Source organism: Lissotriton helveticus, chromosome 3_1, assembly GCF_964261635.1.
Source record: "Lissotriton helveticus chromosome 3_1, aLisHel1.1, whole genome shotgun sequence".
Lineage (NCBI taxonomy): Eukaryota > Metazoa > Chordata > Amphibia > Caudata > Salamandridae > Lissotriton > Lissotriton helveticus.
The window spans coordinates 1,842,187,728-1,842,204,118 of NC_136061.1; the positions used below are offsets into that span (position 1 = coordinate 1,842,187,728).

General features: G+C 46.0%; 2 protein-coding genes across 9 annotated transcripts in view; one reads left to right on the plus strand and one right to left on the minus strand.

Moving 5' to 3' along the window:
• LOC144823886 (uncharacterized) overlaps window positions 1–16,391 on the plus strand; it is a 1,846,314-nt gene that overhangs the window by 416,829 nt on the left and 1,413,094 nt on the right. The window lies entirely within an intron of this gene.
• Window positions 1–16,391, minus strand: part of LOC144823884 (mucin-5B-like) — a 946,734-nt gene that overhangs the window by 320,944 nt on the left and 609,399 nt on the right. The window contains exon 19 of the mRNA XM_078682773.1: window positions 2,493–2,644. Coding sequence (XP_078538899.1) covers window positions 2,493–2,644 — 152 coding nt within the window. The remainder of the gene's footprint in view (window positions 1–2,492; window positions 2,645–16,391) is intronic.

Genomic DNA, 16,391 nt, shown 5'->3' on the forward strand with positions numbered 1-16,391 from the left:
TCCAGCCTGAACTGCCAGGCCAGGTTCTCCCTGGACTGGAAACAAGCATCCTACGACCTGTTTTGGGGTTTCACCCCTCATCAGCCAGGATAGCATGACTCCAGTGGCATGGAGAGCACGGCACCCACTTCTGGTCATACCCGTCCCACTCGGGGTGACAAATGCACAAACAACAATTGATGGACAGAATGCAGAACAATGTCATACAGGGTCCCAGGATGCTTGTTTCCGGTTCAGGGAGGAACTGGCTTGGCAGTTCGGGCCGGACTGTTCCCACAAGGAACAGGGTCAATACTGATTTGCATATGCCTGGGTCCAAACTGAGTAGTGTGGTGAGCAAAAGAATGATCGGTTTAACTCAGATCCTTGTGACTGGGGTGAATGTTTCATTGTCCAGCATTCCGCCCATCAATTGCTTCTTTTGCATATGTCACCCTAAGTAGGAAGGGTGTGCACAGACGTGGATTCCGTGCTCACTGCACCACTGGATCTAAGCTAGCCTGGCTGATGAAGGGAGGTGCCCTGAAACCTGTACCAAGGCAAAGCAAACAGGAGTAGACCCGTTAACCCAGGTGAGACCGGGTACAGTTTATATCAAAACAAAATGTCTCAACTGGAAAACATTTAGAGAAGGCAATTTTTGGTAGTAGAAATCACAAGGGAAGGGGAAGAACAAAGGGAGACCACAGCAGGAATGGTACAAGGAACATGATTATTTTATATATATTATATAAGTAGTTATATCAGCACTACAGTATAATTAAATAAAAGAGTGACCGTTCCATACAAGTGTGCATTGAACGTGCAAGTGGCAGTGAGCAGCGCAGTGACACAAGGGTGATATACCAGCGTGAGCAATGCAATAGAATATTAAATAAAACGTGGTCAAATACAAAAATAATATATACAAGGTCAATCTAGGTCAAGTGGGTGAATTAATTTGACCACAAACGGCACCAACGTTCTGGGCTGAGTAGTCCAAGGCGTTTCAACCTGTTCAATTTCATCATCCTTTGTCATCATCAGGGTAAAGGTCACTTGATTTGGGAGTAATGCAGGGTGCAGCAAGGGAAGTGGCCTGGCAGGGTGGCGTGGGTCGATGCAGGCACGTAAAGGCAATCAAGGCAGAAGAAACCTTAAGTTGAAGCAAGGTCCTGCGTAGGACTGCACCAGGGGTGGAATCATTCCGGCGGTCCAAGGGGTTCAGGGGTTGAAGAACTCTTGATTAAGAGAGGTTTTCGGCAGAAAAAAAAACGGGGCTGTGCACATCAATCAGCGGGGTCAGTTAATTCCTTTAAGAGAGGAGATTAGTGATTTCCAATCTGGCAAGCTGGGCGGTGGCCGAGTGAAGCGTCAGTAAGTGCCAGAGTAAACCTGTCCCAGGCAGCTTGTTTCTGGTCCAGAGAGGACCTGGCTTGGCAGTTGGGACTGGACTGTTCCTACAAGGAACAGGGTCAAGACTGATTTGCATATGGCTGGGTCCAACCTGGGGTGGTGTGGTGAGCAAGAGAATGATGGATTTAACTCAGATCCTTGTGACTGGGAGTGTATGTTTGCATTGTCCAGCATTCCTTTTTTTGCATATGTCGCCCTAAGTGGGAAGCGTATGCCCAGACGTGGGTCCTGTGCTCACTACACCACTGGATTCAAGCTAGCCGGGCTGATGAAGGGCTAGCACCTGAGACAAGGCAAGCATCCTTCCACTTTTCTTTTAAAAATGTGTACCCCTAATTTACCCCTAAGAATTTTGCTCTTTGGGCAATCGCCCTTCTGCACCCCCAACCACGCTACACCACTGCATGAACCACATCTGAATTAGGCAATATGCAGCTGAAAGACTAACTGTCAGTCTAAAAAAGAGATCAATACACATAGGGCCTGATGTACGACCAGTGTAAGATGCGAGTCACAATTTGCGTTCCACTGCGAGTCGCAATTTACAATGTACTAAAGTGTCAGAGACTCAGATTGCAATTCCCAATGGGGTCGCAAAATGCGAGCCTCATAAATATTATTGAGGCAGTCGCATTTTGCGACCCCATTAGGAATGTCTGGCCCTCCCAGGGATGGTGGCCTGCTGGGATCAGCAGAACCCCATGCCTGGGACTGCTTTTCAATAAAGCGGTTTTATTTTTAATTCAGCCTGTTGTCCTTGAAGGAAACGGGATGCATTTTAAAAAAGAAAAATTAAACGTTTTTGTTTAATTTTGTACTGGTAGGTGGTGGTCCCTGGGACCACTCCCTGCCCTAAAAAATATTTTTAGAGCCAGTCACAAATGGAAATTGGTCCACTGTGGTGCGTTAATTTTGATGTGGGGGAAAAAGTGACTTACCGGCGGCGCAAGGGGTTGTAAATAAGCCACTAGGTACGCACACAAACCGCTACCAGACGATTTACTGCTACATCATTGACCTCTTCAAAGAAAGCTTTTGAAGCTAAAGTAAATCCCCCCTTCCTATAAAGCCTTCACTTGTTGTGTAATGCACCGTACCACGTGTTGCAGCCGACTGTGGTGTTTTCTCCAGGCTCGTAGGCTTTTCCGTTACGCATGCACGGGCACTGGTCCTCGGTGATGCAGCCGCCATTGTCGTCACTCAGGAGGCCATCCGGACAAACACAGCCAGAGACGCATTGTTTGCTGTACTGCACCGGTGGAAAGAAGGTCAGTTTTTACATTACAAAAAATGGAGATAAAACATTGCATTAGGCATATTTTGGATAATGTGATTGTAATTAAATCAACAACGAATTCATAAAATCCATGTATTCTTTAATATTGAGGGTTTACTGTATGTGTGCGTAATCAGTTTCACATCCTTAAAAAAATGTCTTTCACTACCTCAAAAGACATATGAATGATTGTATGACTAAACAACTACTGTCTTTACCACGACTTCCTAAACCACGAATGTTTAACAACGATCATTTCTAAACCACTACGTTTTAAACCACTACTCCCTAAACCACGAATAAATAATATTGAATGTCACTTTTTCAATGTATGCCTTTTTTTTTTCTAAAATATTAGTTACTTTATTTTTTCAAATACGAGCACACTGATCATATTCTTTTTTTGATTCGAAAGCTTTTACAATTGTTTAAAACAATGCAACACTGCCATCTCCTGTCATAAACCGGTAATTTTTATGTAAATCATTTTCTTCATAAACCTTTGCTGTTTTTGATACGTAACTTTTACGATTTTATTTTTTACGTTATAATTCTTACTATAAATATTTTGTTAATTTTATTTGTGGGGGTAGTCCCCCGAACCCCCCCCCCCCCGTTGTTCAGGTGAGTCTGATTCCGACCTTCGTTGTTCAGCCGTTCGTTGTTGAGCAGGATTCGTTATTCGCACCACGTTGTTCAGGTGAGTCGTGGTTGAAACGTCGTGGTTTAGGATGTTTCCCATGGGAATACCACTGTAATTTACTTAATTATTTGATTTTCAGCTTTTATCCCTTTCCTCATTTTACAGCACTTTATAGATTTTGTGGTGAGTTCCCGCTTCGGTCTCACAATTTATACAGATGGTGATGCAGGTCTACAGCTGAGAGGCCCTTCTAGCTCAATTTAAGTGAGCCCAGAGTGCACTACCGTTGTGGTAGTCTCTTCTTCAGTAGATAGGATGTCCTAATTCCTGCACGAAAAATGCCTCTCTAAAGAGGTTTGTTTTAATATACGTTAATAATTTGACATGGTGCTTAACGAATTCTAAGGGCCTCATTTATGAGAAATTACGCATCGCTGCGTGAAAGCAGCGATGCGTCACTTCTCAGTGCTCACTTCTTGCGACATACCTGATGCGTCATATTTACTGTATGACGCATCATGTCGCAAGGAGTTACAGATACGTCAGTATTTCTGACGTATCTGTATGGCGCAAAAGTGACGCATTGTTGGAGTGTGTCACAAAAGAGACGTAACTCCAGCAATGCATCCTTTCACATGAGGCAAGCCTCATGTGAAAGGGCCTGCATCAGTCTTACGCCTGCTGTGAGGCAGGCTTAAGATTTTGACGCAACGGCGTCCTAGAAGTGACACAGTGAAATCTCATGGATTTTACTATGTCACATCTACGAGGCTTTTAGCGGGGGAACGCCCTCCCTGCATACATTATACCTGACGCAGGTATAATGTAGCACAGGGTTTTACAAAGTGACACAAATGTTTAGAAGTGTCACATTGTAAATCGTGCGCAAAAGGAGGCATGTTTTACGCCGCCGATGCATCCCAAAAAGTTACGCATCGGAAGCGCAGAACTTACCCAAGGCCTCACAAATGAGGCCCTAAGAGTTCTGTCTATATTAAGCATTTATATTCCTCTGCCAACTGGTCACCTCCTGTTGATTCTGATTTGGGAGCATAGGGGTGTGTGTTCATTCTTGAAAGTGTTTTAAGCCATGATAATAAAACCTTTTAAAACTGTGGAAAGTCTTTAAAATGTATTTCCTATCTGCTTCTATGAGCCAGTTTATGTTTTTGCAGCCCGGCCAGTATGTGACATGATATCTTTAGGCGCAGTCTGAGCCTAACTGCTAAATTTGGTGTTCTTCGAAGGAATAGCATGAAAACCCTTTTAGCATAATGCAGTCTTTCATGTGACTGATAGGAGGAAATTCTCAGCATCACATATTGATAGCTGATGTTCATTAAGACGCTAAGATCTGGTGAGCAAAGTAGAGTTCTGGGTTAAACCACATTGTAAGATATTTTAAGACAAGAGGAGATAGATGTCGAGGTAGATGTCGGTCTCCGTGGCCAAGTAAATGTTTCCTCACCCTAGAATCCCGGAGCACAACTATTATGGTCGTTGTGGTGTTATTCAAGTAGAGCCAATTCAGTTTCATCCAGAGTGTGGCTTATGGACTTGTGATTTATTTGCTGTTTCTTCAGGTTATCTTGCCAGATTTGGAGCTGGATAGTATATGCATATATTTGGAATTAGTATTGTATTATTTAAATGCACACCATTATTCGAGCATTGATACTTCTCTACTTTCTATAATTCCAAATTTGTGACCCGGGGGCACAACTGGTTTGGGGTCCTGCAGTGTGCGCTCTGGGGCACAATGGTATTACAGAGGGGGCCGCAAAAACGTGTGTGTCCCCTTCTGCAAAAATGATAGTGCTGGTACACATGTGCATCATAAGGGGGCATTCCCTTAATGACATGGGCGCTTGGTCGCATGCAAATGAGGCAATGACTTTGCCTCTATATTTGAGCTGTATTATGGACATGTGTGCAGAAGCAACAAGAAGCTCGCTGAAAGTGTGCCACAAAAAGTTGGCACACTTTCAGTGTGCCTCCTAAAGGCAGTCCTCTGAAGGGGAGAAAGGGGGTCCCATGGACTGCCTGACATCGCCCTGCAGGCAGGTGCAGTCACTCACTGCACCCACCTGCAAGGGTATCTCCAACCCCTTTTGAAGGTGCAGGTGGGTTGCTGTCTACACTGTGAAACACATAGCAGCTTTTAAACAGCTACTCTGTATTTCAGTTGAAAGCACTTCTCTGAGGGCAGCACATAATTTACAATACAGTGCACTGTGCCTGTTTCTGCTGGTGCACCATTTGAAAGGTCCACAATGGCACAAACAGGGAAAGCGCACCATGTTTATAATATGGGCCCTTGTGTACAAATACCTTTTAAACTACATGAAATACCTTTCTCAAGGTACTTCCTTAACATATCAACATCCAATTGGATGGTAAACAATACCTTTGCATTATCAGTGCTTAGTTTGAACCGGTGGTGTATGTGGGGTCCAACAGCACTCATTTTTGAGGACCAGTAGTTACTTTTTCTCATCACATTTCCAGTCAGAACAAGAGAGAAAAATGTGAAAATAGTAAAGGAGGAAGAAGAGAAAGCTGCAGGAAATTTTGTGCATTCAAACTAAAATGTGTATTAGTATCAGTTGCTCTGCACCATAGTTCACATATGTATACTGGCATAGAGCTATTGCCATTGGAACAAAATGATTACAATGTGTTAAAGTGTGTTTTACTAGCTTAGGCCGCTGTTCGGCCTCAACATCATCTTGTTCAAAATGGATGCCTTATCTTTATGTTCATTCTGTGTTTATATTTCTATTTTTAACCTGACAGTATGTTCAGCAAGATGTGGACTGTGACCGTTACGCTTTGTCTCATCCACATTTACCAATACAGTCTTGTTCTCCAGGTGCTGTTTTCTTAGCCAGAAGTGAGGTAACTTGGTCTGGTTCTGTTGGGTTGTTGAATGAACTCTTGCTATCACCCATTTTCATTGAAAAAACGGGTCACATGTTGCTTACTGCCGCTTGCAGTTCTGAATCCCGCAGCTCTAGCCGCTAGGCTACATATCCTTCTCCATTGTAGATCCAACTTTGAGTCCCCTTGTGTTGATATACTTTGAGAGTTCTCTTCTGGTCCTTCTGTGACTTGGTGGTGGTGTCATGTCACTTTGGTGGTGCCAAGGCTGGAGGGAGGCATTACTAGTTTCTTTTTGAGAGACCAAAAAGTGTGATAAAGAACTGTTTGAACCCCCTGGTGCAGCACTTATGTCTAATTGATGGAGCAATTGCCAAACTCGAAGTTAATTTAAATGATACAAATGCTATTAATGGGGCAGATGCTAGTCTTACTATTTCTTCTTTAGCACCAGCTGCCGATTGTCCCTGGGCTAACATAACCTCAGAGCGTCCAGATGGCGAAATTTCTATCTCCCCTGGCCCTCGGACTTCAAGGACCACACTGTGAGGTGCCAGATAGTAGAACCATCAGTAGTCATAGACCAATGCCCACGAGTAGGCAGCAGAGGGGGTTTGATAATGAGCAGACAGGGGTTGGAAGACAGCCTATCCCGTCCCCCTGCCTTAATCTTCCCATGAACGTCCGCCCATATGTGGTAGTCCTACCAAATACTCTTGTGCTTCAATCCAATAAAGTTGAAATGACAGCCCAGCTAAATAATAAAGTACGCCATTGGCTAACCAAAAAATCAGCTTTAAATTACGCCCATTATGAAAACATTCAGAAGAAGGTAGAATGGGTAGGCCTTCTACTTAAAAGATGTAAGGGGGATTGTGTAGTTATCAACTTTCAGTTCCATAGGCTTGTTCAGTGTGTGTGTGTTTTTTTGCAGTTTTATTTAGCGCCAACTCAACCCGAAAGTATTTGAGTTTGACACCTCCCCCACTTCTTTCCTCTTTAATACACTTTCCCCTTCCACTGCCTCCTCAATGACGTGTCTCCCTACTCCTCTACCACCGCCCTCGCGCATTCTCCTGTCTATACACCCTTTACTGTAATTTCCTATGTTTCTCTCCCCGTCCTTTTATCTCCTGTACCCAGCTCTTCTCCTTCCTTTCCTCTCCCCGCTTCCCCGTCACCTCCACCAGGTCTATTCCCTCTCCCCGTACTCCTCTTTCTTTTCAACTTTTTCCTTCCTCACTTACCATCCCTCCTCCTCCTCCTCTACTACTCTCCCCCCTGCATTAACCTGTCCCATCGCTGCCCATCGACGCTCCCCCTGTCCCCTTTTCGGAAAGATCCAATGTTTTCATCTCCCCTTTCCTCACCACTGCCCTCAGCCCTCCTCTTCTCTCTTCATCTCCTTCCCCCCCACTGCCCTTCTCTCGCCCATCAGTCAACCCACTTCCCTCCTTTACTGCTCTCCCCCTCCACTCCTCTCTCCCCTCCACTCCACCATTCTCACTCCCAAACTCAGCTTCCCTCTGCCCTGTCGATCAACTGAACTTTCCCCTCATTCACCTCGCCGTCCCTCTCAGACCCTTTTTTCTCACTAGCCCCCTCTCTTACACACCTTTCTTCTATCGTCCCTCCTTTGCTTTGCCGACTCCCTTCCATGACCATGCCACCTCTCCCCACCCTGTCCACTTTCCTCTCATCTTGACTCTCTCGCATTTACTATATCCACCTCTTCTTCATCTTGTCTTCTCCACCTGCTCTCTATGCCACCCCCTGCTTTCCACAACTTCCCTATTTGCCGCTCTCTCTCTCTCTACTTCCAGCTTCGCTTCTCTCTCCCTTGTCTGTCTCCTTTTTTTCTCTCACTGCCTCTCATATTCAGTCCTCTATACCACCACACCCACCACCACAACATCCACCACCACCACCACATCCACCACCACCACGTCCATCACCACCATGTCCACAACCACCACGTCCCACACGTCCACCGCCACCACACCCAGCACATCCACCACATCCACCACCACTACGTCCACCAACACCTGTCCACTACCACCATGTCCACTACCACACCCACGTCCACCACGTCCACAACCACCACCACCACCACCACCACCATGTCCACCACATCCACCACCACATCCGCCACCACCATGTCCACCACCACAACCACCACCATGTCCACCACAAAGCCACTACCACGTCCACCACCACCACGTCTACCTCCACCACCACCACATCCACTACCAACACCACGTCCACCACCATGTCCACCACCAAGTCCACCACCAAGTCCACCACCTTATCCACCACTACATCCACCACCACCATCTCCACCACCACCAAGTCCACCACCACCACGTGCACTACCACCACATCCACCACCACCACGTCCACCACCACCATGTCCACCACCACCATGTCCACCTTCATGTTCACCACCACCATGTCCACCACCACCACCATGTCCACCACCACCATGTCAATCATCACCACGTCCACCACCATCACGTCCACCACCACAACGTCCACCACCACCACCATGTCCACCTTCATATCCACATCCACCACCACCACGTCCACAACCACCACCACGTCCATCACTACCATGTCCACCACCACCACGTCCACCACTACCACGTCCACCACCACCACGTCCACCACCACCTTGCCCACCACCACCGCGTCCACCACCACCACCACATCCACCATCACCACCACGATGTCCACCACCAACACCACCAAATCCACAACCACCACCACATCCACCACCACCATGTCAACCACCACCACGTCCACCACATCCACCTCCACCACCACCACGTCCACCACCACGTCCACCACCACTATCACCACCACCACGTCCCCCACCACCATGTCCGCCACATCCACCACCACGTCCACCACCACAATGTCCACCACCACCATGTCCACCACCACGGCCACCACCACGTCCACCACGAGGCCACTACCAGGCCTCGTGGAGGCCACTACCAGGCCTCGTGGAGGCCACTAGATTGAGTGAGGGCGATAGATCTATCGCCCTCACTCAATCAATCGTTCTCACTCTATCTATCTGTCTATCGCCCTCACTCTATCTGTCTATCTATCGCACTCACTCTATCGCCATCACTCTATCTATCGACAGCCACGGCCGGCAGTGGGAGGAAATGCAGGGCGGTGACGTGGGGAGGGGCATGATGGGGGGTAGTAATGTATGGATTACGGAGTATTACAGGTAAGTAAACATTTAAATAAATAAAACGAATTTCGTTGAGTACACTGCATCCCAAAATGCGATGCAGTGCGCGCAACGAAATTCGTTTTATTTATTTAAATGTTTACTTACCTGTAAAACTCCGTAATCCATACATTACTACCCTCCACCCTGCCCCTCCCCCTCCCCACATCACCGCCCTGCATTTCCTCCCACTGCCGGCCGGGGCTGTCTATCGATCACCCTCACTCTATCTATCTATCTATATATCGCCCTCACTCTATCTATCCATCGCCCTCACTCTATCTATCTATCGCCCTCACTCAATCTATCGCTCCTCCCTCTACTTATGTATCGCTCTCCCTCTATCTATCTATCGCCATCACTCTATCTATCTATCGCACTCACTCTATCTATCGCCCTCACTCTATCTATCGCCCTCCCTCTATCTATGTATCGCCCTCCCTCTATCTATCTTTCGCCCTCACTCTATCTATCTATCGCACTCACTCTATCTATCTATCACATCACCACAGCATCACTCAGCACCACCACAGCATCACTCAGGGGCACCACAACATCACTATGCGCTACCATAGCATCACTGAATGCCACAGCATTACTCGTCGCCACCACATCACTCAGCGCCACTACAGCATCAATCTGTGCAACCATTCAACAACACGTGGTTCAAATATGTTCTCTCAATGTTTCAAGCTTTATTACAAATGTCACAAAAAGATGTTAATATTTCACTTCTGTTCTTGTATTTTCGTCACAATAAAATACACTGAACATAATCTTCACAAAAGTTATTTACAAAATTTTAAGCTATTGCCATTATAAAATACAATAGCTTTTATTTAAGTATTAATTATTAAAATAAAATAAAAGCCATTGTTATTTGTAATATCAATACATCTAAGTCACGTAAATACAACACATATTTAATTACAAATTCTATATGTGTCACATTTGCGAAAGTTAAAACTATTGGCATTGTAAATGACAAAGCTATTACTTTCGCTATTTTCAAAAACAACACATAAATAAAAAATGTGTCATTTACAATACCAATAGCTAAATATTTCCTAATGCGATTCCTATTGCATTGTAAATGCTTGTTTCCTTTGGGTGCCTTGCAGATGCCCTGCAGCCACTGCTTCACGCAGCCATTTTCTGTCAAACTGATAGAGACAATACCTGAATATTCATGGTATTAGTACCTTGTCTTTTTAGTTAATTAAAAGTAATTCCCTACTCTCTAAGGCTTTTTTCCTACTTCACATTGTAGTCTTTTCTGGGAGGTTTTTTTCAGCCTGAGTTTCTTCTTCACGTGAGAGAATGAATTCCCCCTTTATAACAATATATGCACTGTTGCGGCATGAGATCTATGTTTTGGGATGAGTAGACTTTAGATCTGTCTGTGAGTCATCTAATCCATGGAGTGCAGCGATTCATAGTATAACACTCTGTGGTCCTCGGTGAATAGGAGATTCCAGGACTCTAGTGGTGCTTGGGAACCAAATCAGTATGGATGCATCCTTTTAGTGCAATAAAGGGTCTATTCAGCCTTGAGGTTTATCATCGGTTTCCCAATCATTGACAAAGTTAGAGTGTATTTGCGTTTCCATCTGACTCCAAAGACGTTTCAGACTGAGGTAGACTCCTTTCAAAACCTGGCAGATGCAGACAAAGCACTGACTGCTCTGGTCAATCCCCAAATCTGTGGTGTGCTCAATCACCGAGGATAGTAGAAGTGTGACCTCATTACAGTGAGCCCCCACTCGTCGGATGCCTTTTTCAGCTTTTGGATTGTGACTAGAAGCTCTAATAATAGCAAGAAGAGACTGACTTCCCTAAGACGCTCTCTTTGTTTTTGATCTCTTTGTTTTTTGACCTTGACGAATTCCTTTTTTCTGTTAAGCATCACGTTTTAAAACTGAGGTTGTTCTCTAAACAACTGAGAGAGCGCAAACTGACTTAAATGTATGAGTGCACCACACTTACCTGTAGTAAGCACAAATCATGAGGAGAAATGCCATGAGTGCTAATAGTATCTGAAATTATATTCTAAATGTATAGCTAATATAGAGATTTAAGTAGAAGTGGAACTAATACAGAAATGTGTGACATTATATGATTTTATTAGATGTGATTATTTTTGAATCTATGTCGTGTAGCTGTTAAAATATAAGATGGTCTGTGGTTAAACGCAGAATGTGGTAGGCCTCAGGGCCAGAGCTGGAGCTAAACGGGAAGGTGGTTCTTTTCACGACACAGATTGTATTAACGTTTGGTCATCGCATTAAATGGGCCATGAATTATAATATGTTTGTTGAATAATAGAATAAGAGTATTAACATGCTTTAATTAAATGAAGAAGTTGAATGCCATAATCATAATGAGAAATATTGTAGGCCTGAAATGTTTTAACGTTGATTTACACGTACATGTCTGGGCTGAGAAATGTTGCAAGCCTGTTTAGAAGTCTATGAGAGTTGGGTTCTTGGCGGCAGATATCTGTCTGCAACAGGAAAGGGGGGATCCAATTATAAATGAATGAATAGAGGTCTGTTCAGTAGACGGCCCAGACATGGAGGAGGGTTTTGGAATGTTTAAGGGGTATCAGCGGGCCGGAGAAGAGCCTGAGAAGCAAGGTCAACTCTAACGTCTGAGGCCCAATACAAAGCATCATGGAAAAAGCCTGAAGCTACACCACGTGAGAGGCGTTTCGCAAGGGGCGTCTCAAATGTTGTTGACTGTTTTGTATTAGGGACAGCACCCCTGGGTGGAGTTAGAGCAGATACCTGAGGACCCTTTAGAGAGCGGATGGGTAGGCAGTGAGGGGTCATGACTGGAGAACTATAGGTTTTCACCAAGAGACTTAGAGTGGGTGACTTCCCTTGGGGGTCATTCACTGCTGACACCTTTGTTAGGTTGGGATTTGGTTAAGTAGGGATACCATCTAGAGCAGGGTAGGGACAGCCTAACCTTTGCGTTTTCCTCCAACCTAAATGAAGGAGAGATATGCGTCTATGCTGATAGCTTTATTATTCTTAGAACTTGTGTTAGTGATTTCTGTTGCTCGTCTGAGGGCTTTCCGAGAGCACATGTATGTAATTGGACCTGTGTATCTCGTTAATCTCATTCTGAGATGCTTGTATTTGCAGCTTATCATATCTTTACAATAAACCTTTGAAAGCTAGAAGTGGTTTGTGATCTTTGGGAGCAGAGTCCTTTATTGGGTGAACTAACTTGCAGATGGGTGTACTGTTTTCCTCCAAGACAGGCAACAAAGGTTCAGTCGACCAGATTGAGGTTTAGATCAATAGATATAAGGTATCGATCAAAATCTCGCCCTTTCAGTTGGTAGCTATAGAGGATGGTTGCCTTCTTGAGGACGGTGACCTAGGCCAGGTTAGCTTACCCCAAGGCCCCTAGAATTCGATGATTGGAAGAACAGCCCGCCGAAGAAGATCCGGATGACGTGAGACAGAAAAAGCAGCAGTATCGGTCGAGAGTGAGTATAAAGGGTTATGCGTGTTAGATTGCGGTGTTTTTGTATTGTACCTATGTTGTAATGTTTGGCGGAGTTGAATGTCTGTAGAGTGACTGTGGAACAGGTTGTGAGCGCGCGCAACCGGTGGAAATCTTAAGTTCAAGGAGAGCTTAAGTGGTTCGGGTGTATCGGACACCCAGAGTAATTGTCAACTAGAGTGAAGGGGATCATGAGGTACCATTGATCACCCGAAAGACCGAGATAGGGGGAACGTAAGAGTGAGTGCGTGAGTAACGGACGCTGGTCGGAAGTTACTGTGTGTGTAAGCAACCTATCAGAGAGACGATAGACATCTCGTCAGTTGTGTTGACAATTACAGATAGACTGTGGACGTACAGTCGAGAGAAGTGACCGCTTGGTCGGAAAGTAGTCATTTTTCGGTGTATGAATGGGACGCATGCATAACCGGGAGACGAGTTGAGAAAGGAGGGGTGCTGCTGCGAAGCGGAGAAAAGTGACGTCAGGTAGTGTCGCGACGTGATTGGCCGACTGGAGAAAGACCGTGCTGCGATAGGCCAAGCTAGCAAAGCCGCGACAGGATTGGTGGATTGTCATCAGGAAGTAAACAGAGTAGCGAGGCTGGATTTTGTGCGCATAATTATGAAGTGTTTTAAATGGCTGAAAGCGGTGTTTAAAAAAGAGAAGCGGGGATCGTATGAAGGGGAAGAAGCCCCGCCGGAGGGTACGCCAGCTCGCTATATGGCAGTGAATGTTGGGTTGCATACGATCCTTTGGATATCAGAGTGGAGTAAGATTACTGAAGGAAATGAGGAACTGACGTTCCCGAAGTACGGGACGTTCAGATTAGAGGTGTTACATCGATTGAAATCAGTCATGACCTCAAAGAGACCCTTGCCTAGACCAACCCAGTTTGAAGCTCTTGATGCATGGATTAGGGCAGCGCATGAAAAGAATATGAACAGGCGACAAGAAAGGGTGAAACGATCGGTAAGGGCAGTGCAGGATGCCAGGTGGGATGCGGATGCTAAAAGATGGAGAGTGCATAACATGGAAGTAAATAAACTGTACCCAGTGTTAGAGGCGCCAGTAAATAAAAGTCCCCTAGAAGAAGATGAAGAGAGCGAAACAGAGGACAGCCTGATAAACAGATTATTGACAGACAGGCCACCCCCGTATAATAGAGCAGGGGGGGAGGTCGAGAATACTGAAGGAGAAAAGGGGGGCAATGCAGGAGAGCACAGACCGCTTCCCAGTTCAGAGTGGGATCCTGAGCCAAAGAAAGAGCTGTCCCAGCCTAGTCAGGTGCAACAGGTAGTCGGGAGGTTTGTGGTACAAAGAGCGCCGGAAACGGAAAGCGCCACATCCTACCCATTACCAGATGCACTACAGGTACCTGTTACCATAGGTCCTATAATATCGATATATGACCAAGAAAGAGCAAGAGGGGAAGAACGGAAACGGAAAGACAGAGAAAGAGCAGAGCAGGCAAGGAGGAACGATACCACTAATTCCCCAAGTCAGATGCCGATACCCAGAGAGTGGAGCACCCCGATGCACACAGCAGGGGACCCAGGAGGAAATCCCGGGGGCCCTAGATGGCCAATGGATCTGAGGGGATCTGGACGAAAATCCTTTCAAGAGCTAAATGAGTACATGAAGCAGTGGGATGAGGCAGTGAAGGCTCAAAAGAGCATCAATGCTGCGGAAGCTGAAAGAGAAAGTCAGGACAGCAGAGCACGGACTCACTGCGGGGCTGGGGAGAGTAGCCCGGAGTGGGACTGTAGAGGGAGTAGGGGAGTCACCCATTGGGCCCGGAGTGGAGGTAGAACAGACCTGGAAAACGGGGGCCCCGGGAGTGGAGGGGTGGCGTGCCCAATACTCAGTGAAGGGGAGAGGAGAGCGCAAGAGTACAGGAACAGCTTTAAGTGTCCACACTGTGTACCTGGCACCAGAGAACTGAATGGGAGTTGTGAGAGGTCGCACCATAGTCCCTGTGATGACAGAAATGAGCGCAGCCCAGGGAATATGGGGAACCAGGAAGGATCGTATCGGATACTGAGCGATACGAGGCAAAGGGAGAGTAGCGACCAGAGGGAAAATAACAGAGAGGTGTGCAGTGAGAGGAGAGAAGAAGAAGAGAATGGGCAGAGCCAGAGTAGGGGTAACAGGCCCGTGTTCCATCACCTTCCAAGATCGGATGGCCGAGCATGGGACCTGGAGAGATGGGAGCAAGGGAGGGCACCCATTAACTCTCCCGAACCCAAACGCAGAGCTCGAAGTTGGGATGGTAGGGAGACCAGTGAGCCCCCTTCAAAAGACATATTGCGAGCTGAAATAAAAGCCAAGAGACTTGATGTCACCAGCTTAAGGTCAGACCTGGATGACATGGTAGATGGTACCCTGCCTTTAGAAAGAATGGAAATGTATGAACAGGATGAAATACTGTATATGGCAAAGGACATCACTCGAAAGGCGAGAGCAGTCCATGAGAAGTTAGTCGAACTAGCAGGCAAATATATGGTGGATCTGTCAAGAACCAAAGCATTACAGGGTAACCACAGGCTACATTATACAGATCGAGACCTAGCTGAGAGGAGAACGATTGGGCTAAAAACGCACATAAGGGAACTGATTATTGGAATAAGGACATGGAGAGCACTAGATAAGTGGGAAGAGAGGTGGTCCAAGAAAGGGACCGGCAGGAGAAGCATGATTGGTATGACACCAGGACAGCAGGGAATAGAAGCTTACCCTTTGCGTGAAGTTGCAAATGGGAACTATGTACATGTCCCTTGGAGTAGGGGAGATTTAGCTGCTTTTACCACCTCCTTCCCCAAATTACGAGAGAACCCAGTGGAGTGGTACAAGCAAGTGGAGAGATTTGTAAAAATCTCAAAGGTCCTATGGATAGATTTGAACACGCTGTTTGACATTGTAGTACCAGGAGATCTGTGGACAGCATGCAAGGTTAGCGCTGAGTGGCCCACAACGGAGCCAGAGAGAGATGCCAAGACTAATGGGCCGTCCGAGATTGTGATGGCAAAATTCGAGAGAGTGATGACTTGGCTGAAAGAGAAAGTGCCAATGCAAGACATAGATTGGGTCAGAATAGACCGAACAAGACAGGAACCCAAAGAGACAGTTCATGAATATTACGAGAGATTGCTGAAGGCGTTTAAACAGTATAGCGGCTTGGATGTAATGGATCCAAAAGACATAGGGCAATTTGTGTCCAAGTTCGTCCTGGGACTGAGACCGGATATTAGTTTAATGATTCAGCAACACTCGATTTGTTGGCAAACTAAACCCCTAGATGAAATACTGAGATATGCCAGGTACTGCTGTGATGAGATAGACTCTAAGGCTAAGAAACTAAAAGAAAAGTTGATGGTGGTACAGATGCAGGCAGCAGGAAAGGGGGGACAACAGCAACAGCAGCAAGGGACAGGTACAG